Source organism: Leptonychotes weddellii, chromosome 7 (assembly GCF_054177405.1).
Source record: "Leptonychotes weddellii isolate Sample4059 chromosome 7, ASM5417740v2, whole genome shotgun sequence".
Taxonomy (NCBI): Eukaryota; Metazoa; Chordata; class Mammalia; order Carnivora; family Phocidae; genus Leptonychotes; species Leptonychotes weddellii.
In genome coordinates this window covers 37,771,900-37,797,803 of record NC_138375.1, presented here as the reverse complement: position 1 = coordinate 37,797,803, position 25,904 = coordinate 37,771,900, and the positions used below count along the sequence as shown (strand labels likewise).

Sequence of the window (25,904 nt, the reverse complement as noted above, 5' to 3'; positions counted from 1 at the left end):
TATCCATCAAGTATTGAGTTGAGATAGGATTTCCTGGCAGGACTGACTCCCACAGGGGTAAGGAAGGGAGGGAAGCATGTGTTTGTCCAGAAACAGGGAGAAGTTTACAATGAGAGGATCTCTGGGCAGAGTGTTTGCACCAAGCTTCTGCTTGTTTACCTCCTATGATGAGGGGCTCACTACCTCAAGAGCCAGTCCTTCATATCTTCGAGCCATTCAGGCTATTAGAAGACATTTTTCTTTACACTGAGCCTGACTAGGAAGTCACAGCTTTCAGAACCCCAAAGGAACAAGTGCCTGCTCATGGCAGAATATGGTCTTACTTAGTGCCCCATACAGCACCTTGCCAAGTCCGTATTCTAGACCCAGGCAAGGCCACAGGAGTTCAGATTCTTTGAGGGAATTGAGAGGAAGTGCCCCCAGCCCAGCAGACTTCCAGGGTGGTGCTTACAGCCATTGAGGGACATCTCATAGCCAGCTGTGTGCAGGGCCTCCCGGCTGCTGGTGGAGCTCCGGGGTGGGGTCCAGGGATCCGCGTAGGAGCTGGACCGGGCCTTCATCTCCTCCTTCAGAATCAGGCGGCCGATTCCGCTCTGGAGCTGGGTGTGGGGGAGGAGCAAGATGAAGTGGGAAAGAAGCAGAGAACAGGAAACAGAACAGGCTTGGGACAAAGGCCGGGTGGCCAGATTCCGGGGAACCTCTGTCATTTTCGCCTTTCCAGCATCCCTCCCTCCCCGCAGCCTCACAGCTTCCTTTGGGACTTCGTCTCTCTTCACAAGTGGTCCTGTGCTCTGGGGAGTGGGAGGTGGGGCTGGTGGAGGGCACCAAAAGCTGGCCCGGCCCACAGCAGGTGGGTGGAAGGCTCCAGCCGGGCCAGGGAGGGCCTTCCTTGGGACTCTGGCTGTTGTTGCTGGCACCCATCTTTTTAAAAACACGTTTTATTGAGGTGAAATTCACATCAGATACAATTAACCACTTTAAAGTAAACGGTTCAGTGGCACTTAGTACAACCACCGCTGCTGTCTAGTTCCAAACAGTTTTTAACTCCTCCCCCAAAAGACCCTGGACCCAGGAAGCAGTCATTCCCTCTCTCCCTCCCCTGCCAGGCCCTGGTATTCACCAGCCTATGTCTGGCTCTGTGGATTTACCTATTCTGCACATCTCGTATAAATGGAATCATCCATTATGTGGGCTTTTGTGTCTGGCTTCTTTCCCTCAACATAATGTCTTCAAGGTTCGTCCACATGGTGGCCTGTATCAGTCCTTCATTCCTTTTTATGTCTGGGTAACATTCCACTGCATGGATGCACCACATTTTGCTTCTCCACTTGTGAACAGATGGACATCTGGGTGATTTTCCCTTTTGGTTCTCGTGAGTAGTGCTGCTATGAAGATCATGGACGTGTGCTTGTTTGAGTCCTGGTTTTCAATTCTTCTGGGTAAATATTTCCCCAGGAGTGCAACTGCCGGGTCGCAGGGTAACTCTGTGTTTAACTTTCTGAGGAACTTGCAAACTGTTCTCCCTGGTGGCCACACCGTTTTCCACTCCCCCCAGCAGTGCACGAAAGCTGCCAGCACCCACTTGCCACCACAAAGGAACCTGCACGAGCATGAGGCCAACGCAGCAGCGAGCCAGCACAGGAGAAGAGAGAGACAACTTTCCTGTGGCAGTTTGCTGAGCAGCTGGATCTAGCCATACCTGAAACTCCTCCTACCGTTGGGACTTTTTGGTTATGCAGAGCTACAGGCTTCTTTTTTCTACCATAAGTGGGTTTGAATTTGGTTTCTGTCACTAGCAAATGATCAAACCCTCAGTGACACACTGTCTAGGCATCTCATCCAGGGTGGAGCCTGCTCACCTTATGCATGCTGCGGTCAAAATCGTCCTCCTCTCCTCCAGATGAGAACCTTCTGGCTCGGGGCACTGCCAAAAGACAGCTAGCATCAGCTCCCGCGTGTGCTCTCCACTCAGCCGGGCCCCGGCAGAGGACACAGAGGGACGCAGAGCCTCACAGGCAGGGGTTTCCTCTCGGCCCCGGCACTTTGTAGCCAAGTGGCCCTGAGCGAGTGTACTTTGGTGAACCACCCCTCCACCGGGGGCCTCCTGTATGGAAAGGCCCAGCAGCCCTTCCCTTTCTTGGGCATGAGGAGCAGGGGAAACTGACTGCCCAAACACGGCTAATGAGCCTCGATGTTGGGACTTTTGCTGTTGCTGGTGGGAGAGAGAAGTCCTCTTTCTGTCCAGGGTAGGATATTAAGCCTAGATGGGCTGGAGCTCATCTTGCCATGACCAGGGCAGGGCCATGCTGAGTACGGAGCCACCCCAGGGACAGGACACGCTCTGATGACGGCGGGCATTCACCTCTGCATCCAGCTGTGCCTCAAAAACTTTCACTCTCGTGACCCAGAAAATCCCTGTTTTGGCTTAAGTCAATTGGAGTTTTTTTTTTGGTTTGTTCTTTTGTGATTGAAACGGTGTAGGATACCTCTTCCCACCACGCCTCCGCCCCAAACACACATATCTCTCAGAGATCTCTGTCTATCTCGGGGTGTAGTTGTGCTTGTTTGTCTTAGCTCCTTTTCCAAATGCAGAATTTTTGGAGGGCAAGGAAGGGACCATCTCCGAGCTCCTGTGAAGCTTTGCTCAGAATGGACATTCAATTAGTAAAGGCTGTGTGCTGACTCAAAAAGGAGCTTGATGAAAATGCATCCCCGTGCTTAAAAGAAACAGCTTGAGATGCCTGACTGGGTGGGATGGCACCCCAAGGACCATGAAGACCCCATCAGGGTGCCTACGAGAGTCTTCCATCTCGCACAAACTGCCTTTTCTATCTTCCAAGCCGCTTTCCACCCCACAGCCAAAATGGTCTCTTAAACCCACACAGCTGAGCCTGTCACCTTCAGTGGCTTCCTACGGTTTAGGATAGAGACCCAAATCCTTGCTTCAGTGCACAAGGCCTTGTGGGATCTGGCCCCTCACCCCCCACCTGCTTCCCTTCCTCTCTGGCTCCCGGTTAAGCTGACAGCCTTTCTTTTCCTCCAGGGGAACCTGCCCTCCCACCCCGGGTCTTTGCAGATGTGATTCTATATTCTGCTGGCTTACCTCCGCCCCACTCTTCCTGTGGCAGCGGAGTCTCTGCCTTGAGAAGGTTCTGTCACATTCCAGGCTGGACAGCACGCCCCTGTCATCATCTCCCACCTCCTGTGTCACCTCCTTCCTGCACATCACCTCCCCCTCCAGCTGCAGCCTAGGTCTCCTCCACGAGGGCGAGGACCTGCTCTATTTTGCTTCGCGGTGACTCACTCGAGCCCAAGGCTGGCCCTCAGTACATGTTTGCTGAATGAATAAATGAACGACTGTATGAAGGAGGGGCAGCCGTCCTAACCGTGTGTCCCCGGCTCAGGTGACAGGGCTCTGGTCCAGGCTCCTCTGTGGGGTACATTACCTTTGGGGGACCCATGGTAGGTCCAGAACTCGGACTCTGCAGCATAGTAGGGGTCCGGTGAGTAGGCTGGACTGTACTTGGAGGCCTGGCTGATGTCTTCACTTGTTTTGCTCTTGGTTGCTGTTGACAGATCACCTGCAAAGGACCCAAGGAGAGAGCTTCAGGGAAGCAGAGTGTCCTAGAAGAGTGTGCTGTATACTTTTTACCTGCCTCGGCCAGGCTCCAGCCCAGGGGAGTGAGGACACTTTGAGGCCAGGGTCTGGGACTTGGAGCATCAGAGCTGGAATAGCCCTGAGGCCAAGCCCTTCATGTTACAGCTGGGAATCTGGACACCAGAGAGGGGAAGGGGCTTGCTGAAGACCACATGGCAAGTAGACCAGACTTGGACCAGACCCCAGCTCAGGGCTTCTGCTACCATATCTCATGGACCCCCAGGTCTGCTCCCAAGTGAACACTAAGGCCATGGCTCCTCCAAGTAAGATTAGACAGGTCCCAGGTGATCCCATGCCCTGACCTTCCTTAGCCTCTAAAAGCCTGTCTCGTTTGGGATTTGAGCCATACCTAGGGTGGAAATTGCCAAAGCGAGCCATGCGGCCTATCAACTTTCTCCTCGCACTGAAATGCCAAACCTTGCTTCGGGAGACGATATGGCCCAAAGAAAGGAGCACCGGACAGGGAACCAGCAATGCTGGGTTCTGGCCCCGGCTCTGCCACTTAGCTGTAACAATGGGCACATCCTGTCCCTCTCTGCCTCAGTTTCCTTATCAGTAAGTATCCGAACTGGTCTGCTGGGTCAGGTGCCACCCGGCTTCAAGCTTCCATGACATGGACCATCAGACCTACTGCAGACACAAAACCTTCTGGGGCAGTGACCTTAGCACAGCCTGAAGCCTGGCAAGAGGCTGACTGGGGCCAAGAGAGGGCTGGGGAAACAAGGGGGCCCCTGACATTTCTCAGGAGAGAAGGGACAGTCCCACACCCCGTGCAGCCAGAGCAGCAGAGGGTCCTGGGGTCGGCCCTTTGCCAGCTCCAGCCTGTGCGCCCTCCCCCAGCAGCACTGGCTTCCAAAGCTTCCAAAGCTTGCGGATTCTTAGACTTGGTCCTGGGCAGTCCCTCCCGCCCCAACTGATGTCATTCAGCCTTTTCAGGTGCCCGCTTATCCAGGCAATCTACCTCCTCCCCAACTCCTCCTGAGCCTGCTCTGGTGCTGCCCCTCAGAGCCCATCTGGAAAATCCCACACAGTCCAGAGGCGTTTGAGACTTGAGGGCCTCTTCTGGACAAACTGGCTTTGTCAGGGTCGGTACCTTTCTGTGGCCACTCGGGGTACATGGCTTGTCCTCAACAGCCACACAGATATACGCACGTGCACACAGACTCACCTGGAGCCCAGCCCGGGCCCCTCTGAAACTGAGGATGTTTGTCTAAATTGTCAGGTCTTAAGCTAGAGCCATCATTTATATTTGTATGGCCCCTCCGCCAGCTCGGTGAGCTCAGATCCCAGTACTGGGCTGTTTCCACCTGTGTTTCGGTGCTTCTCTGATTCTGCACTCCCCTCTGTTACCCAGGTAGCCTGCAGGCATGGGAGGGCGATACAGGGTAACTTCTGCACCTCTGCATCCTCAAGGCAAAGGGTGTGCTTTGTCAGCTGAGGCTCAGTAAGTGCGTTTGCAAGAAGGAACAGGGGGTCTCAGTGATGCCTGACTTGGTGGTTCTCATACGGAGCGCAGGTAGGAATCATGAATGAGGCCAGTTACCGTGTAGATTCCTAGGTCACACTCCCAGTTTTTCTAATAAGGAAGTCTAGGGCAGGGGAGGGGCCAGGGCACCTGCTTTTTAAATAAGTCTCTCAGGTACAGGGGTTCCATAGACCATTCTCGAAGAAACACTGAAGGAATGAATGGAAGAATGAAGGCACCCTCATCGAAGCCCTGCTCCTTTCTCATCCACATTTCCTCCCCAAGCCTTCATTTACTCTCATGACACCATGACGGAGAATAGCTTAGAGCAGTGGTTTCTAAGCTGGGCCGGGCTTTGGAATCACCTGGAGAAACTGTTACAAACACAAAATTGCGATGCAGTAGGTCTGGGGCAGGGTGCAGGAATCTGAATGTATCCTCCATGATTCTAATGACCGTCGAAATTTGAGCATCCATGCCTTGGAGTACTCCCAGTAGTCTGTGCATTTGACAAGCGTTACTCTGCCCGTGGAATTTAGGACACCAGACAGCAGGGAAGGGGGGTTGGAAAGGAGGTGGGAAAATATTTAGGTGACACGAGGCCTTCCTTGCTCTTTTGAAGTGACACCAAACTCCTCCCCAGTGTCACCGCAAGTGATTGGGGGGTAGCCACCAAGAAAGACCGAATTGCAGCCTTGCATGTGTCCCTCCTGGTGGCCCCTGTAGACCATCGGCACAGATGGTTAAAGGCCCCGCCCCCTGTCTGGCCACGCCCTCTCTGCCCGGACCGTACCATGCCGTTTGTAGATCGGGGGTTTCCGGTAGATGTTACTTTCTCCAGCTGCCAGGCAGACAAGGAAGGGACCATGGGGAGGAGAGAGAGAGAGAAACAGAGAGAGAGAGAGAGAGAGAGAGAGAAAGAAGGAGACAGCGGTTGGTCAGCTGATCTCAGAAAGAGAGGCAGTCAGCATCCTTCCCGAGGGTCCACCATCTTTTCCTGGTGGACATGCTCTTCCAAAACTCAACTTCCCACCTCAACCCGTGAGGTTCTAAGAAAGGTGAGAGGAGAGGAATGGATGGATTCTAACGGTGCTGAGGAAGGGACTCGGGCTTGAATGGTGGGCATGCAGGCACGAGGTGGTGTGTGCTCAGCAGGATCCCATGCAGGAAGGTGCCCCCTGCCTCCACCCAGCAGCCACGCCTCATTCCACATGGAAGTCCCCAGAATGCTGCAGCCGCTGGTTCAGCATGATCCGCCCCCCACTCCCTCAAAAATAGACAGGATGGGACCTTTCTGGGGCAGTTGAGAAAGGTATAGATGAAACAGCAGGATGAGTTCCTGGGGAAAAGCGAGTGGGGAGTAAAATCTGAGCTCAGAGTTGGGAGACCCGGTTCCAGGTCCGGCTCTGCTGAACTCAGGGTGAGACCCTGTCTAAACCATCTACAATGTCACCTAGCCCCTGCCTTCCTCTTACCTCCTATCACGCCCCCTCCTGCTCACCACTTCCAGCCACTGTGGACTGCTACCAGTTCTGTGTTTTAGGGCCTTTGCACTTGCTATGCCCTCTGCCCAGGATATTTTCCCTAGGATCTTCACATGGCTGGCTCCTTCTCATCTTTTGACCTCAATGTCGCCTCCTCCAAGAAGCCCTTCCTGACCACCCTACCTAGCCCAGCCTCCCCCACCCAGTCACTCCATCACAATGCCCTGTTTTATTATGTTTACTGCACATATCATTTACCTGAAATTACCCTTTTACTGGTTTGCGTACTCATTGATTAAATTTCTCCCCATGTATAAACACCATGAAGGGAGGATCTGGGCTAGTTTGAGCACATACGCAACCTCAGGGCGGAGAACAGTGCCTGGCTGTACAGAGAGAACAACAGAAAGGCTCAGGGAAGTTCAGGAACCAGCCCGAGGCCACAGGCTTCTAAGTGGTGGAATTGGGATTCGGTCCCAAGAGTTGTGATGCAAAAGTGCGTGACTTTCAGCACGCTTACTGCTGCATGCCATCAGGGCCCTCAGACATCTGAGGCACTTCTCCGGCTGCTTCCTGGCAGGCTTGATCAGGGCTGGCTGTGTCAAGTGGGTGGACTAAGGCCCACGGGCGTGTCGGGACTGCAGGGTGGGTTAGTGTGGGGGACTGGTTAGGGAGGGTCCCTCGCTGCTGGTGCCGGCGCCCAGCGACCCCACGGAGCATGCACCCATGCCCGGGATTGGGGGCTGGCAGCCTACCTGGGATGTGAAAGTGCTTGGGAGCCTGGTAAGAGGTCGGAGTGGAGGACCTCACATCTAACTGGCTATGGTATGGAGAGCTCCGGCCACTCTCGGGCCCTGGAGCGCGCAGGCAGTGGTCCCCAGAGAGAACAGAGGCACAGAGAAAACAGGCATTACCGCGGTGGCACTGAAGACAGCAGTGACATGACGACAGCAGGGATGGTAGGAAGGGGCTGTGCTCTCATGCACTGTGTCTGCACCAACAGGCTCGACCCGCCTTTCTGGCCTCACCCCGGCGTCAGAGTTCGTAGGTGCTAAGCATCAACTCCACCGGGCTTCAGGGAGGTGTCTTTGGACCCCTTGGCTCCCCACCACCCTCTCAATTGCTTCTTTTGTCCACCCAAGCACCTGCTTCACCCCTAACCTCCAGGCGGCTGTGGATGACCTGACCGGAGCGGGTAAGGCTGGGCCTGTTTCTGGTCCTCTGGCCCTCTGGCGGGGGCAGGCCAAAGGACACGGACAGAGGAGTCTTCTTCCAGCCCGGGCTGCTGGGCTGCCTGCCACCCTCCTCTCTTGGCAGCTCACCACCCATCTTCTTGCTGCTTCTCAGCTCCACGTGCCCCTTCTCTCCCCCGGCCAGGGGCATGTCAGTTAGGCCCGGCTGGTGACCTGGGTGGTCACAGGTCTCCAGAGGGCCCTGCTGTGACGGAGATCCAGGGGGAAGCCCTGGGTTGTCTCTGCAGCTGGCGACAGCCAGCCATTGCATGGTCCCCCTGGCTCTTCCTGTTCCTTTGGGGGCTTCCCCCTTCCTTACCGGAGCGGTAGTAGTGGTGAGGCGAGCGGGAAAAGGTGGGGGACATGCCCTGCCGGCTGTAGGTGGGGGAGTCGATGTATCCTGGGCTGGAGGCCCTTCTCTGTCGGAGGTCCAGGTTCTCGTAGATGTCCTGGGGGAGGAAGCAGCCCATGAGCCAGGCGGGCAATTAAGCAGGCCTGTGGCCCAAGGGTCTAGCGGGCAGGTGGGGGAGTGACGTGGAATCCAGGATTCTAGGGGGCTGAGGATCCAAATTCATGGTGCTGCCCTTCTGAATACCGAGGCACCCTCCCTGGGTTACACACATAGCCTGAGGAAAACTGCAGACAATCTTGGGGGCCTTCACCCATCACTTAGTCCCTTGAATAGAACCCGTGGGTCGGGCGCCTGGAATCCTGGCCAAGGATCCCAGGAGCATCAGGGAGGCTCCCTTTGGGTAGAAAAGGCACATCCTCTACCATTTAGCTACAGCCACTTCCTCCAGGTTGTGCTCCTAAGTCTCCCGTCTGTGCCCTGGTCGGGGAGCACCCTGGGGAGCTGGGGTGGGGGAGTGAAACCAGGGGTCTGCTACGGCCAGCATAAAGGGACACAATTACAGAAAAGGTCTCCCCGAACCAGCTCGATTACCTGGGAGTAGGGAGATAATGTTCCCAGCGACTTAGAAGCGAAGAGTTTGAAGGCCATCGTGGAAGAGGCAGAGGAGAGAGAGGAGGGAGAGAGGGAGAGGGGTTAGGTAGCTGAGCGGAGAGCGGGCCTGTAGCTGCTCCGGGGGCCCCCGTCCCCAGACAGCAGCGCTGCTGAGAGGTTGGAACACCAGCAGTGCCAACACACAGTAGGGAACGCTGAGATCATGCCCTTCGTTTACCAGTGGGAAACCAAGGCCCAGAGAGGGAACGGGGTGGCTTGGGGCCTCTCAGGTACAACGTTGCTAGGGTCTTCACTTGGACCCAGGCTTCTGCACCACGAGCTCAGATCCTGCCCTGTCTCTCTACTAGTTCGTGACCCCTCTGTGGTTCATGAGGACAGTGTGCAGGCCCAGAGACCCGAATGTAGGGCCAACCAAGGGCCGGACTGCTGCCATCAATGTGGGAGTTGGGCCGGTGGGCGGTGCGGCAGGCTGGAGATGGAATGTTCCATCTGCAAAGGGCAGTGGCGGCCCAGCCCCTGGGACACCTGCCCAACAATAACATCGCTCCTTACATTTCCAAGACAAGTCAGAAATGCTGGTTCTTATGTGAAATCTCTGCATGTTTAAATGTTGGCAACTAATTTACATTTTTAAAAGATACTTAGTGAAACAAAACAAATCTGGGAGTTGGCTTTAGCCTGTGGGCCCAATGTGCTATTTATGGCTTCAGGAGCATCAGTCTCCACCTGGTCCCCCTGCCCTGGTCCATTTCGGGGGCCAGAGCCCCCGGACTCTCAGCATTGGGCTTTCCAACCAAATGAACCCTAATTCCTTTAGAGAGGAAAGGGACAGTGGTGGGGTGGGGACAAGAGCCTGGGTCCCTGCTCCCCAGGCCAGGGCTCCTTCTTTCAACAATCTTCGCTCAGGGGCCCTGAATGGGGTTAGGACTTGCCTGAGATATAGCCGGCCAGGACCTTCAGGGTAACGGCCACCTGCCTTCTCCAGAGAAGGCTTTCTCTTGTCCAGCAACCATTTAATTCTTTCAAAAGCCATCTGATGCTGAGTTCTTAAAAAGCGTCTCTTGCTTTGAACATAGGGGCTTAAGGTCAGGTGCAAAACCCAGAGAACCTACCTACCAGGGATTGTAAACCTAAATGGCCACTAAGCCTGTCAGGCATGAAAGCCATGGGCTGTGTATAAAATTACTCCACTAGAAGAAAAACAGTAATTCAAGTGATAAGTGGTCACAGGTTCTTGGCTTCAATGCTGGGGTTCTCAGGGGTGGTGGAAACGGGGGAGAACTGGGGAACCCGTGCCCTGCCTATAGGAGGCGCTGCTCCCCCCTCCGGAGAGTGGAAATACACCTGCTCTGATTTTTCAAGAAAAGCCAGATTTTTGGGTGAAATCACTTGATTTTTAAATGTTGACTATAAATTCCAGTTTAAAAGAGTGCAGGGGCTGACACTGTGGAGGCCAAAGTGTCTGTGATGGGAGTGGCTGGGGACCGTGTGGGCCTTCTCTCCTCCAACAGCCCCGGAGAGAGGGGCAAGACGCCGTACCTCTCCATAGCCACATCTCTCCAGCATCTCGTCGGACGTGTATCTGGAATGAGGCTCGTAGGAAATGAGGTCGGGGCGTTGTACCTCGTAGATGGACTTAACCTTGGGGAGAGCTGCCAGGTCTTTGTAATTAAGGATCTCATTATCCACTTTAGCCTGGGGAAGAGGAAAGGTACAGGAAAGAGGCAGAGAGATAAGAGGGAAAAGAGAGAGGAAACAAAAACCAGGCACAGGGGGAATGAGCTTCTCCAGTTTCCACTAAAAACAGAATATTAGGATGGAAGACGCACAGAATGTTAGAATCAGGCAGGTCTTAGAGGCCATCCTTTCCAACAGGGCTCACACTGGTTGAGCGCATTTTATGTGTGAGGCCATGCACTTTGCAGGTATTGTCTCCTCCAAGTGTCCTGATGCCTCTGTGGAGTCAGTGTCAATGTTATTACTGTTTTCCAGGTGGGACTCAGATGGTTCTGCACTTTGTGCCACTTAGCCAGTAGGTTTGAATCCTGTCTGAACTACCCAGCCTGGGTGGGGACTGCCTTCCAACCCCAAGCAGGGAGGACATCTTCACTCACAGCTCCTTGAAGGTGATGGAGGTGGTAAAGACAGAATTAATCACAGAGAGTGAAACCCGAGCTAACATTTGGTGAGTACTTAGGATGAGGCAGACTCTGTCTGAAGTCCCTGGTAGGGATAGATACAACTCACGGTGCTACTTAGTGGGGCGCTAATACCATCTTCGTTTCTGAATAAGGAAACAGGCACAGAGAAGTCAATGAACTTGGCCAGGGTCACACAACTAATAAGTAGCACAATCAGAATTCAAGCCCAGCCAGTCTAGCCTGAGGACTTGCCTTCCCAGCGGCCCCTGCTGGCTTTGCAGTGTGGGGAGCTCACTGTCTTACAGCCGGCAGAGGGCTGCCCTCGGAAAGCAGGCCCCCCACATTGAATTGAGACAAGCCTCTACCTACTACCTGACCTTGGCTGAGTCCAGCCCTCTAGAACAGCATGGATTAAGAGACAGCTTCCCCTTGCATGGGACAGACCACTTCTCATGGCTCCCGAGGCCCTGTCCTTTCCATGTCTGCACCCTCCAGCTGCTCCCTCTGTGCCTGGCTTCTGCTGTGGTCAACCAGGATCTGTCCCCCCATAACTACTGTGACTTGCAAGGTCCTGACGTGAGATAGATTGAGAAGCCACTAGACAGAGACTCCAGGGAAACTGTATTATCCAAATAACATTCTTCCAGTGCCTGGGGGCCCAGGTGAGTCTCAAGGCCAAAACTACTGTCGAGAAAGCAACTTTCATAAAGACCTTACAAGCATTGCTATTCGAAACATATTCCAAGGCCCTTCCACCATTCTGTCCCCGTCCCAGCCCACTCTTGTTTGGACACTGTGCTGTTCATTCTCCATTGCCTCCAGATCCACCAAGCATTCCTCCTTGCCCTGATTTGGGCTCCGAGGCCCCATGGGCTGCATCAGAAGCTCCCTGGCTTTCAGCTGGGTGGGGCCAGTGGGGGGCACCTGCAGACTGGGGGGTGGTGGAGAGAGAGGTTGCGCACCTGTCCCCTGGCACTACCCTGGCATCAGCGGCTGTGGTGGGCATGGTGCCCACCTGGGGCTGCCTTTCACAGCTCCAGCTTTTGCCAGACCTTCTCTTCAGGTCGAGGGTGGTGACAGTCCTGCTGTCGTAGACGCTGGATGCCGCACGGTGTCTTGTGGGTCCCCTAACCCAGCCTAGGCCTCTGTAAATGGTCCCTTCACAAAACTGTCCTCAGCAAAACTCTCAGAAGTGTGCCATCTCATTTCTGCCAGAGCCTGCCCGGGTCAGGCACCACTTCTGTGCCAATTTGGGCATGTGTGGGCCAAGGGAACCTTATGAGGAAGGTCCCCTTGCTGAAGTAACTGCTGCCTTTTGTCGCGGGATGTTAGGTCTCGACCTTGAGAGCTCTTGGCATCTTGCAAACTTGTCTCGACCCATCAATATTCCTCTCAGTGCTTTAGTCCAAACCTCAAAAATACTATATGTATATTTCTTCTTATAGCTACTATGTTTATAGGGTTATAAATGAGCTTTAGGTTTAGAGGCACAGTGACTGAACAGAGGCTTCCCAACATAATTAGCCAGGAAGGAAGGAAGAAAACACATGGAGCTGGTCGAAATCAAACCTCCTGAAGATGATTCTAGCAGTCAGTGGGGGGTGGGGCACAGTTTGAAAGAAACTGCCCCCCCTCCAGGTTCATTGATAATTCTATTTTTAATACCAAACCTCAGTATTTATGAAAATCAAACCCAGTACTCTACCTCTCTGCGTGTTACTGCATGTCCCAAAAGTGGTCGGATGGTTTCTTCCCTGAGTTTGGAAGCCATGTTTGGAATGGTCTGATTTCAAACACGGCCCACGTGACATGTGCGGTCATTTCCCCAGAGCAGCTGAAGGTGAGGTGGTATAACAGGCAAGACAGGAGAGTACAAGAAGGGAGACACATGCCCTTGGCAGCATTCACGGGTAGCTGAGCTCAGTGTACGAGCCCCCAGCTGGATGGTACAATGGCAGGTGTCCCCAGCTGCTCTTGTTCATCTCTATGGAGCTGACCCTCAGAGGGGCAGTCTTTCTCCAGGACTCCAGGGTGGACATCATTCATCATTAGGGCTAACTTGTTTCACAAAGGTAGCAGGGAAGACCAGCCAGGGATTAAAGGCATCAGAGCACTGCCATATATGTATCCCAAGTTTGCACATCCTGGTAACTCTCCTGCAGACACGCTCACTTTGTTAATAACCTTCTCCCGGTGTAGGCCCTGAAATTTAGCTCATTAATCCTGCTGTGTCTGGCCCCATTCATAGCACTGAGGGGATAATCGTCTGTTTTTTTTCGGGACAGGAATCTTCAATGAGGATGGCCTGTGATCAAAGTGCATGTCTTCTGTGGGAGCCGCAAGGCAGTATTGACCATATGGAAGTTGCTGTCAAAGATAACTCTTATGTCTGATTTTCATTTGAACAGAGGAGGAAAGGCAAGGAAAGAGCCTCATTAGTGGGCATTATCCAGGGATCAAGGAGGAAACTGGATGTAGATTTGGGGTAAAATTATAATGGAGCAATGGTGGTCAGGGCCCACCCAGGGCTGACTGGTTTGGGGACTGTATCTAGAACTTCTTATCAGGAGCAGTCTTCCTGCTCTAGACCATTCCCCTCCCTCCACCCCTCCACCCAATTTTGGTCTTCTTGGCCCCTCCAGCTTGGGGAAGGCTGGAAGAGTCCACAGTCAGATGGCTCATCTCCTTTGCTCATCTCTGTCCTCCCTGGCTCTGCCTCCCTCACCTGCTTTAACTTACTTCTGTTTCTCTCTCAGGTCTGAGCGTGAATGTTTCCTCCTCAGGATTCTTCTTACAGTTGGCCCTAGACTATCTGTCCCTCTGTCCATCTGCAGCCTCATTAGAGTGCCCTGCACGTTTTCTTCCTAGCACTTACCAGAACTGGGACTGCTTATCCATGGGTTATGTGGATAACACATATTCAATGTCATGAGGTGGTTCACCACCATTTTCCAGCACAGAAGCCAGCACTTAGCCCAGAGGAGACACTTAGCACACATTTGTTGAATGAATGAATGAATGAATGAATGAAATATCCAAAGGACCTCTGAGGTCATCTGACTCAACTCTTGTCCTTTCTGCCATGTCTCTGCAAATGATGAGTGTCTTTGTTTGAATGCCTCTGAGGATGGGAGCTCAGATACATGCCTGTGGTCTTCTCTGTCTCTGAACTTATGTCACTAGAAAGCTCTTCTTTACATTTGCAACTCCTTTATGCCGTGTTTCCATATTCATACGGCTTCTTCTTCCATTCTGCCTTCTTATCACACACCCCTATCTCTACATTGACGTCCCACCCAGTTTCCACTCTGAATACCACTCTGACCCCAGAGTTTTGTCCCACTATTAGCTCAGTTAAGCAGTGGGAAGGAGGCACATTGCGATGGTTTCAGAGCTCACCAGGGGCTCTTCTGTCTTTGACTTTTCTGTGCTCCTGTTAAACTTGACATTATCCCCGTAGCTCTGTGTTTACTAGGCTCTGTGCTCCATGCGGGCAGGGTCCACGTCCTCCTTGTGCCCCACTGTGTCCCCAGGACTTAGCACAGAGTCTCTAGCACATGACAGACACACACGAGATATTAGTTGGATGAAAACCTGACAGCTGTCTTTGGCTGTCCTTAGAAACTCTTTAGGTAGCAGACCTATGGATAAGAAAGGCCTCTGGCTGGCTGAAAATTGATACATACGCAGATGACTCGGTTGGGTGACCCAATGCTGGATCCAGGGGGTGAGATGGAAGTTTCGGACGTCCGCCTATGCTGTGGGAGAGACCAGACAGAAGGAATGAGAAGCTGTACCTCCAGCCGGTGGGGAGGGGAGGAGGGGCGGGGAGGAAGAAGGCAGCTCTGTAGGGAACAGCGACAACACGGTTAAATACACGTGCTGGCTTTCTGTACTTTCTCTTTATTTTCTGCCTTTGTAATCAATGTCTGAGTGTGAATGAAATTGGAAATGCACAGGACTTCAGGCTGTTGGACAGAATTTGGATTTGTGGGTTTTTTTTTTTTTACATATTTGTAATTGGCCTTTTAGATAGGCATTTATTCATAAAACTTTTCATTTGGGGTTATCCTGCCAATAATGTATTTACTTTAACGGGAATAAAATTGGTTAGTACTCATTCCTTAGCAGTTTGTTTATATAAAATGTACAAGCAGGTTAAACTTCCTGTAATTGCATAAAGTACTGATTCTTTACAGTGTATCCCTTGCAAATTGACATCAGCCTAAGCGATAAACTTAAAAAATGTTTCCCTGAACAATGGCAACGATGCGTTAATGGCTCCCTCGGCAGAAGGAGGGACTATGTCGACCTTCCTGCAAGCTGCGAGAGTGACAGAGTGACGGCATGCTGTAGTCAAAAAGCAAACAGCCTGGGAACTGAGGGCCCCTAGTGAACTATGTGATTTTAGAGATCCCAGATTCCCAATCTGTAAAATGAAAGGGCTGGTCTGAAGGACTGCAAAATTGCTGGAGGATCTCTCAGGCCACAATTTAGAATTAAAGCATTCTACCTGGGGCTCTAGAGCAGTGTCCCCTAAACTGTGCATTGTGAACTGGTGCTGATTCTGGCAAGATGAATTTAGGGGGAGCATTTGATGACACTGAGTTGCAAAATGGGAGAGTAAAACGTAAAATTGTATTTGATTTCTCTTTGTTGAATCAAGGAGGAAGTCTTAACTTAGTGCTGATGTATTTCAGCAACTTTCTCAACAGCTGTTCATTTCCTTTTTTTTTTTTAATAAAGAGAATAGAGGCAACACCATCTAGCTGGAGTCTCTAAGATTTATTTTTAAGAAACATTTCCTTTTCACTGAATGTATTTTATGGTTACCTTCTATTTATAGCAAGTAATACTGGCTTTCTACTTGGCGATATAAAGTTTTATTTTAAAATAAGTTCCGTTAAGTGAAGAGTAGTGGGTTGACTTAAAGAAGAATATTAAGTATGTAATGATACAGGGGGTGCACAGAGGTGGCAAAAACATCAGGGTTGTAGAAGGATAACTGAATTTGAGAAATGCCACCAAAAAGGTAGAAATTGAGGAAAGAAAGGTCAGTTAGGTCTTTTTACATCTTAAATGGAGAGGACTTGGAAGAAACAGGGGGAAAAAAGCCCTCACGGCTCAAACAAAATTATACATCAATAGACCAGTTCTTCTGCAAAATGTAGAGGCACTTCGGACGTCATCAAGTGCCTGTCCCCAGCATGTACCCAGCTTTCTGCTTCACAGAGTCAAGGACTCAGGAGCGGGGCTCCTCCCTGCCGTCCTTGGATCAAGAACCGGGATTCACAGGACCTCTTGGTACTAGTCAGAGCGCAGTAATTCAGCGGGACGCAGGACCGCAGGTGGCCCAGCGTGTGCCTGGGGACACTGGCCGCGCTCTTGCCCGCTGTATTACTGTAGGCAAATCACCACCCTCTTTAGACTTTGAATTTCTCACCAGCAAAGAGAAGATACAATTCCTTGCCCCATCCGATCCACAGGCTTAAAGCAAGCAAATCCGACAGTGGCTGTGAAGATGCTTTACATACTATCAATTCCTGTATCCACGCTATTATTCCTAATAAATGACGTGAGGCTGGGGAAAACCCCCAGTGTGTCAGCTTCAACGAGGCCTCTTGGTGAGCAACGCTAAGGCGAGAGCCTGGCCCCAGAAATGCTAAAAACTCACAGTTTTACAGTTTTCAAAGTGCTCTCCCATCCAATGTCTTTATCGCCTTAAATGCCCCACGAGGCAGGTGTTACCATTAAGGAAATCTAAGGATACGGGCACACATCTGGAAGTGTGCATACCAAGGAAAGACTCCCTACTAAAGCACAGTGCCCCCAACCAAGTGGCAAAAAGTGTGGTCTGATATCACTACCAGCTTGCTTACCTTTAACTTCTTCTCTGCCCGGGCTGCCTGTTTGCAGATGGGGTGCCAAACCTCAGAACCTACGGGCCAGCAAAATAACAAAGGCTCAGACCTTTCACATCTAGTAGCTCTCTCGCCACCCCTCACCTCTGTTTACTCCCTCGGCAGCACATCTGCCCTACACAGCAGCCAGGAGGACCCGCCTCCGGTGACCCAGGCTCTATGCTGCTCCATCGATCAACCACTCCCGCTCCTTCTGCCGGTCCAAATCCTACCCATTCCTCAAGGAGGTCCAGATCTCACACGGCATCTTCTTGCAACCTTTCTTACCTGCCAACAGGGAGTGACTTCTCTTTTCTCTGCGGTCCATAGTTCTTTGTATCTTTCTTAACACATACGACCTCAAATCACAGTGGCTTGTGGATTCATGACCCTAACTAAATTAGAAGCTCCTCCGGGCAGGGGCTGAGCTTTATTCATTGCTGGCTCTCCTGTAGCATCCAGCATGGGATCTTGCTGTCAGCAGAGGCCCCATCCATGTTTGTGGGGTGAACAGATGAGTGGATGATTGGCAGTGAGTGACACGTAGCAGGTGGTCAATAAATACTTGTTGAATGAATGAATGGCAGTAGAGGTGAAATAAAGCGACAGACCATGGTGACCTCCAGCCTTCCTTTCCCTTCAAAGACTTCTGACAGTGTACAAGAGCTGTCATACTGAAGGGGGGAGGTGTCATGATGTATAGTCTGCTTGAGGGCACTGTCTTGAACTGCTAATTCCTAAGAGGCTCCAGACTCTTCAAATTTAGTATATTGCAAATGCCTGCATTTTACTGTCTGTGTGTGTGTGTTGGGGGGGTTGTCCAGTTGGCCAGCCCCAAACTCGAGAGGCCAATTTGGAAAGGCATGAGCAACAGGTGGCTGGTCACATGTTGAGAAGAAGCCCCAAATATTACACATTCCCCAAAGAAGAAACAGGTGTCCTGGATTAGAAGGAAAAGTAGGAACATATTATCCCTCTGGTGCCATTGCTCTGATTACCAGCCCGAAAAGGAAAGGAGCCAGCAAATGGCTGGATTCCTGAGCACCCAGATGGTATTTGTTTGTCTGACTTTGTTTTTAGGATATACTTTCCATTATGGTTTGTTGCCTGGAACCCCCGGGACTGGAATGCTGGCCAAGTGATGGGGGTGGTGGTGTAAAGTTGAAAAATCAGCCCCCGAAACGTGATGCAGAGAGGATAGGCCCGAGGTAAGGAGCATGGGATCTTGTTTCTGGAGCCTGGATTCTTGCCTCTGCTTGGCCCCTAACACATTCTCTCTTGCATCCCGGTTTCTTCATTGGAATAACAATGAGGTGGGATTGAGACAGTCTTGGAGGTTGTTTTCATCTCCAAATTTTTTTTTTTTTTGAGAGAATGAGACAGAGACCATGAGAGGGAGGAGGGTCAGAGGGAGAAGCAGACTCCCTGCCGAGCAGGGAGCCCGATGTAGGACTCGATCCCGGGACTCCAGGATCATGACCTGAGCCGAAGGCAGTTGCTTAACCAACTGAGCCACCCAGGCGCCCTCATCTCCAAATTTTTAATTCTAGTCCTAGTTTGTCATTTATGAGATAGATAGGGATCTTTCAGTTTCGTTGGCTGATTTTCTTGTGAGCTCCTAGTAATTCAACATGAGTTTAATGCTTGCTAAGGTAAAGTGCAATGGTTCTCGGAGCCCAGTAGAGGGACTCCAGGACTGCGGCTCCGGCGAGCCTGGCCGTCACAGGGTGTGTCTGCTCCCAAGCGGTGGGTGGGGATCCTTGCTTCGGGGAGTTTTCGAGAGAGAGCATTTCCGGGTCCCGGGATGCTGCCGAATCCACCAGGAGCTGTTTATCCCCTTGGCTCTGGCAGGAAGCCTATGTCACAGGTCACTGTCGGCAACGGATGAGGGGGATACAGATGTCTAAGAAGGTCGTAAGATGAAGAGAAAGAGGCATATGAAGGGCAAGGGTCAGGCAGAAGTCCTCATGGGGGGGGGATATGATGTGTAAAGAGAGGAGGTCAGACTCGATGGTCTCTCCACGCTGCTCACATAATCTGTTCTGAAATAAAGCTGAGCCGCAAATGGCTTCAGCACTCAGCTCACAGGAAAGCAGGTTTATAGAAGAAGTGAGGGGGGAGAATCAAAAGGGAGAAAGAAAATATAATTAGAGATGAAAAGAAATCAGAAGTTTGGGAGTTGGCAGGATAGCATCTAAACTAAAGAGGGAAGGAATCTGTTGGTTGTGAGCAACAGACTTAGGTAAATTAAGGTAAGAAAAGGTGATCTGTTCATGAAGACCCCTAGGAAATGGTGGTTGGCTGAGCTTTTGCACTAGCCACTAGCTCAACGACATGCCACAGACAGACAGCATCCAGAGTTACTCTCTTCCATGCACTTTCTCCCCAGAGCTTAAGATAGCACCTGGCTCAAGTGTGTTTCCTAAAGACATAAATGAATGGCTGGTTGGATCCCACCTCTGTATTTTCTTTTTTTCTAAAAAAGGATTTTATTTATTTACGAGAGAGACAGAGACAGAAAGAGAGAATCTCAGGCAGACTCTGTGCTAGCGTGGAGCCTGACTTGGGGCTCAATCTCATGACCCTGAAATCATGACCCCAGCTGAAACCGAGTCAGACGCTTAACAGACTGAGCCACCCAGGTGCTCCCACCTCTGTATTTTAAAAAGAGACACAGGATGAAAGGCACCCAGAGGATGATGGTAACCAGGATGGAGAGGGGACCTAAAATGAGGCCGTAAGGCTGGGTCTTCACCATGGAGAAGAGAAGACTTAGCAGAATAGTGAAAAAGGGTTTTGAGTATTTTAATGCCTCTCTGCGGGAAGAGCAATGAACTTGTTCTGCATGTCTTGTAACATAGAACAAGGACCAAGGGCAGAAGTTTCAGGGAAAGAAAATTCAATGTCTGAGGAGTGAATGGGTCCATTCTGAGAGTGAGCTCCCTGTCCCTGGAAGTATGTAAGTACACATTGGGTGGATACATGCTCAGCAAGGATATTATAGAGGAGACATATAATGAGGTATTTACACTAATGGATGTTTACTTTCTCTCCCAACTCTTGGAGATTCTGTGTTTTCATCTTCACAGATTTCTCTGTATAGAAAAAAATGAATTATTTGCCCCTATCCAATGAATTAGCCTGGAATGTAAGTTCTATAAGGAGCGGGATTCACCTCTGTCTTATCTGCAGATACAGCTGCAGGGACTGCAGATTCTCAATAAATACTCATGGAGTGAATGAATAAAACAAAAGAAACATGTTATTCTGTTTTAGGCCAGTTGAGTTCTCCAAGCTGGGCTCAGCGATTTGGACAAGCAGTACAATCTAGACTCTGATTTGACGGCTACAATTTCAGAGTGAGTTTCTATCAGAATATTCACTAGACTGGGGTCTGTCCAAGTGTGAGCTGTGGCCCAGTTGTCCAGAAGCCTGGTAAAACGCAGATTCCTGGGCTCCCATGGAGCCCCTGAAGTCACCTCCTGGGGGCGGGGCCTGAGAATCTGTGATACTAACAAGCTCCTGGGTGACTTAGGACTCCAAAGTGGAGAACCACGGGGCTGAATACTAGTTAACACTTCAACTTCGTTCCTTTGGAATGTGATGGGATAAAGAAACCAATTGTATAAGACAGAAGAACATTTTAATTTCTTGTAGGAAGTCAACCCTTTTGTCTGGTTAGACTCCTGGTTCCGTGAGTCATACCCTTGTCCTCTGAGACTGTCCTGGACAGTTCCAGGTCCTGTGGTTAAAACCTCCTGTTAAAGTTATGGAGTGAAGGGATTAGCTATTTCCATGTGAGCTGACTCAGAGGCCGAGATGGGAATCTGCAAAGCTGTCCCTCAGCCAGTGGTAAGGCTCTTCTTAATTCCTAGCAGAGGCAGCATCAGCCTTTTCTCTCCGACTGGTCACAGCACACCGCACATTTTGGGTCATTTTTGGGGGTTCTTTAATGTTTGGGGACCCACCCATCTCTCTGCTGGACCTTGAAGTTCAATTTGCCAACTTTTTTTTTTTTTTTGCATTAGTGGAGATTTTGATGCCGAAGCCAGACCTGGCACCACAGTCTTCCAGACCACCCAGCCAGGGTTGCAAACACAGCAGTGACTGAAACCGGCCCACCCAAAGGTTCTATTTGCCCAGCACAGCGTTTTTCAGTATCTGAATGCTTTTAGACCCTGCAGATGACCAGTGACCCTCCCTGCTGTCTGCCTCCCGGCCCTTCTCGTCCCTTTCAGCAGGCATTTGGGTTTGCAAACCCGGATGCTAGCCAGGGTGTTCTCTCACAGCAGGTTTCTTCCCTGGATTTCTCTTGACCACAGCACGGTGAGGTTTCTCAAAGTTCTGCCTGTATGTCAGCAGCACAGCCTCTGTGACCTAGACTTGCTAGGAGCTTGGAATGGTTCTTTTAAAATCCCTGCCTGGACAGACAAATGTGCTGTATCCACACAGTGGAATAGCATTCAGCCATACAAAGGAATGAAACACTGATACATGTGACAACATGGATGGATCTAGAAACCATTATGCTATGCTAAAGCGAAAGAAGCCAGACATAAAAGCCTATGTATTATAGGATTCCGTCGATATGAAATTTCCCAAATGGGCAAACTATAGAGAAAGATAGCAGATTCGAAGTTGCCAGGCTCTACGGGGAGGGGGAATGGGAAGAGTTTAATGGGTATGGGTTTCCTTTTGGGGTGAAAAAAATTTTTTTAAGATTTTATTTATTTATTTGACAGAGAGAGACACATCGAGAGAGGGAACACAAGCAGGGGGAGCGGGAGAGGGAGAAGCAGGCTTCCCGCTGAGCGGGGAGCCCGATGCGGGGCTCGATCCCAGGACCCTGGGATCATGACCTGAGCCGAAGGCAGAAGCTTAACGACTGAGCTACCCAGGCGCCCTGGGGTGAAAATGTTTTGTAACTAGTTAGAGGTGGTGGTTGTACAGCATTGTTAATATCCTAAAAGCTACTGAATTGTACACTATAAAACGGTTAATTTTTTTTTTTTTTGATATGAGAATTTTACCTCGAACAAAAAAATCCCCACTCCCTACCCCAAGAAGGTGGACAGCTCCTGTAGACCACAGGATACTCTGCTCTTCACTTATTACTAAAAAGTCCCAAACTCAGCAATAGGGAGAAGAGTGAGCCTTTCTGCTGAATCTGACATACAATAACAGCCGTCTCATCTTTAGTATAATTTTGGGTACTGGTAAGTCTTTACCATGTATCAGGCAATCTATGCCTTATTTATTGTAATATTCTTACGGAGTTTGAATGCCAATTAAATCACTTCCTAGCTGCATCGTCGAGAGCAAATCAGTTACCTCTCTGTGCCTCAGTCTCCCCACTGATAAAATGGGGATGATAACAGCATCTGCCTCAGAGGTCTGTTGTGAGCAGTAGTGAGTTTATATTCGTAGAGCACATTAGGACAAAGTCTGTTGGAGTTGGCACTATGCAATGTCAGTTGTTGTGATTATCATCATTTACCCTCCCCTACCAAAAAAAAATCTCTGCCAGGATCCAGTCTGGGGAAGGGGAAAGGAGTACCCGAGAGACCTGAGGGCAGGGGGGTAGTGTTTACTCTTCTACTCCCGGGAGCCTTGGCCTGGGGGAGCGAGGCGCTTGCAGCAAGCACAGGGCTGGCTGCGCGGATGGAGTTGGAGAACAGAAGCCCGCCTTAGCAGCCAGCACACCCCTCTGGGAGGCTGGGCTTGGGCCCAGGGACGAGGGCAGCTCAGGAGAAGTGGAAAAGATTTGCTGGCCTGGCGCTGATAGGGACAAGTGGGCTTGAAGCTTAATAAAGAGGTGGAGGGAGAAAGTGCTTAGCTGCCAGGAAGCTGGTTAGCATGCAGGATAGGATAGGAGGAGGGTGAGGGAGGGGGTGTACAGCAGCTCACGGGAAATACTAAGTGCTGACCATAGCCGTGAGGCCGGCAATTAAATTGCAAGACGTGCTTACTATGTGTCACCCACTAAGCTTTCTTCTTATTGTTAGTATTATAACTAATATTTAGCAAGTGCCTACGCCAGGCCTTACGCTATATACTACAGAACAGCAGTACTTAAGTCAACGCTCACCACGGTAACTAACATTTACTGACCGCATAGGCTAAGCCCTATGTTGAGCGTAATTAATAATGACGGTAATATTGACAACAGTCAGCATTTGGGGCGCATGGCGTCACGGGGAATGGCCATTTCTACATTCCGGGATGTTTACGTGAGCTCAGACGGGCAGACCTGGCAGCACCAGGTTCGGTGTTCAGCCTTTATCTCGTGTTGGCTCACTTAATACCACAGCCTGGCAAGGTGGGCCTAGTGCTATCCCTGTTTCCAGATGGGGACGTTGGGGTTTAGGGAGCTAAGATGTCCTGCGCTGTCCAGCACAGTCTCCTCACCCTGGCCTGGGGATGCACGTATGCCCGAGTCAGGCTCCACAGAGTCTCTCGGGGACTTCTGTGCTGAACCTGGCACAGAATGCTGCCCCTCTGTGTGCACGGAGGCAGCCGGAGCAGGGCCGGAGACTGTGAGGCCACACGCTGAAGGAAGCAAGGAGCAGAACCACCTGCTGACCCCTGCAGGCTCCTCAGCCTCGTCGTGCTGCTTCTAGATGCTTCTCAGTTCTGTGAGATGATCAATCCCTTTTTACCTAATGTTGTTTTTGCCGCCTAAAAAGTCCAGACTGATAAAACATCTCGTTGAGCGAAAACCCGAGTATCTGACAAGTTCTTGACTTGCCCAGTGGGCAATTTTGTTTCCCAGGAAATAGAGGAGGCAGCCAGGGAAATTGCTCCTCTGGACCTAATTCTGACCAACGCGGACAAATTGGCTGGCGAAGTAGATGTGACATGTAACTGGCGAGAATATGGCCACACTGTCTCGAGTTTGAGGTTACCGGAGAGAAGAAGCAAGTTGCAAACAGACTTTAAAATACCAACTTTAAACTACTACACTATAATATTTTGTATAGGATTCAAGATGTTTGGTAACCCTAAAAATCTAAAAAAAATATTGCAGCTCATCCAAAATGAAAATGTAGTCTATTTAAAGTGAAATACGCTTAGTAGATTCAGACGTTAGGAGATATCAGTTTAGTACAGTAACAGGATATGTTTGAAGAGTCTAAAATTATGTAGCAGGATTGGGGAAACATGAGATTTAAAGTTTTAAAGCATTACTCCTACAAGCTAAGCTGTCAGTAGAGAGATCCAATTTAAAATAACAATGCTAAACTACTAGCTTATAACAACCAATAGTACGTTGGTGCCTTTTGAAGTGTGGTTTGATGAAACACGCAGATTATGACTGAGGGCTGGTGTTCTACAATCCATAATGACGGGAGGCACCTGCCTCGAACATCTGTTTGCTCCATGCACCTCTTTTAAGGTACTTGTCAGAGGAAAAAGCCTCTGCGATATGTCAGCGGTGTCCCCAGCTGTGCCGGAAATACACACCTCCTGGTACCAGGACCTTATATCGTCTGAACTAAAAGAAATGTGATCTGAAATAGACTCCATTATAGAAAAGAAGGTTTGGGGGTAATTATCAAGGCAAGCTTTCAGGGCTCTGTTTTGGATTTGCATTAACACAGAACTGAGGCTCCTCACTTGATTTTGGGCCCTGGACACCTCTGAAAATTTGAAAAAGTTTCAGACCCTCTCCTTAGAGAAATATACCTACATGCAAACTTTGACAAGCCATTTCTAGGAGATTCATTGGATTCAGAAGGCCAACTACAAACCACAGGTTAAGAATTCTGGAAAGAGGGGCGGCTGGGTGGCTCAGTCATTTAAGTGTCTGACTTCAGCTCAGGTCATGATCTCAGGGTCCTGGGATCGAGCCCCACGTTTGGCTCCCCCTGCTCAGCGGGGAGTCTGTGTCTCCCTCTTCCTCTCCTTCTCCCTCTGCCCCTCCCCTGCTCATTCTCTCTCTCTCTATCAAATAAATAAATAAAATTTTTAAAAAGAAAAGAGTTCTGAAAATAAATGGGAGAAACTGCCTTAAACAAAGCCTAGTAAGATAGGCCAGCTAACTTTGGCCCAGGGACATAACCTCTCTAAACGTTCTTGTTCTCTAATATGGGGATATTCATGGCTTTTGGCTCACAGGGCTGTTGTGGGGATAAAATGGGAGACTGCGTTTAAAACTCAGTACAGTGCTTGGCACATTCTAAGTACTCAACGAATATCGGCTGATGGCCTATTATTATTATTAGCAGGACCTACAATTTGTTACACTTCTTCCGTTAGCAGAGCAAGGTTTGTCAGGATCTCCTGCCTGTGGGTTTTCGTTAACTACACGAATGCTAACAGGGACCTGTTTAAAACTCTGCAGCCCAGCTCCTGGGCTCCCAGCGTCCTTCTCTCTCAGACCCTCGGAACAGGGGTGTATGTAGCATAGAAAGAAGGAGAGGAACAAAGTCTATTTCTCCTTTTCCCTGGGCATGGGCATTTTTAGAATAAAACCAAAATCTATCTCATGAGCCACATTTTGAGTTTAGAAAAACTCCCACCGATCCAGCAGCTGTAACCTTCGTGATTTCAGTATGTTTTGCTCGAACCTGCAGCATCTTGGCTATTATTCTGCTGCACAAAATCACTGATGTGATTCCCTGGTGAAGCCCAAATGAAGGGTTTGGACAACAAACAGATTAGAAATCTGGCATCTTTACAGAAACAGTTAAAAGACTGAATGCACAGCAGAACTGAAAACAAATAAAAGAAAACTTGCTTTGGTCTCCGGGGGGCCCCAGAAGTTCTTCTCTTGACAGACGTCAGCCTTCTCCCAATTAGAGCTCATCAGAAAGCCATCACACAGTAATTAAAACACAAACAAACTGACCCGAAGAACCTCCCGAGGCGGCTGCTAGTGCCTCGCTGTGTCCGCTACAGGACTGACAAGACCGGGATTTTAAACTTTGCAGCCTTCTTCACGCTCTCTCTCTCTCTCTCACGTATGTTGCTTCACGGGGCCCTTAGCACCTTCACATTCATTCTCTCTGATGTTCACAAGGACCTTGTGGAGCACACCTGCTTCTGTAGGCAGGGCGT

The 25,904-nt window shown here is 50.3% G+C and overlaps 1 protein-coding gene across 8 annotated transcripts in view; it reads right to left on the bottom strand.

Moving 5' to 3' along the window:
* ABLIM3 (actin binding LIM protein family member 3) overlaps positions 1–25,904 on the bottom strand; it is a 109,249-nt gene that overhangs the window by 10,537 nt on the left and 72,808 nt on the right. For 5 of the 8 annotated variants that reach the window (XR_014146937.1, XR_014146935.1, XR_014146934.1 and 2 more), the window contains 10 exons: positions 16,824–16,882; positions 14,631–14,702; positions 10,343–10,498; positions 8,783–8,812; positions 8,159–8,288; positions 7,363–7,461; positions 5,917–5,964; positions 3,447–3,581; positions 1,860–1,924; positions 452–599 (listed from right to left, as the gene is read on the bottom strand). Coding sequence is in view for 1 of the 8 variants with exons in the window: in XM_081826148.1 (XP_081682274.1) it covers positions 452–599; positions 1,860–1,924; positions 3,447–3,581; positions 5,917–5,964; positions 7,363–7,461; positions 8,159–8,288; positions 8,783–8,812; positions 10,343–10,498; positions 14,631–14,702; positions 16,824–16,882 (942 nt within the window). In the remaining 7 variants the exon portion in view is untranslated. The remainder of the gene's footprint in view (positions 1–451; positions 600–1,859; positions 1,925–3,446; positions 3,582–5,916; positions 5,965–7,362; positions 7,462–8,158; positions 8,289–8,782; positions 8,813–10,342; positions 10,499–14,630; positions 14,703–16,823; positions 16,883–25,904) is intronic. The other 3 variants (XR_014146936.1, XR_014146939.1, XR_014146940.1) reach the window with 3 other exon arrangements.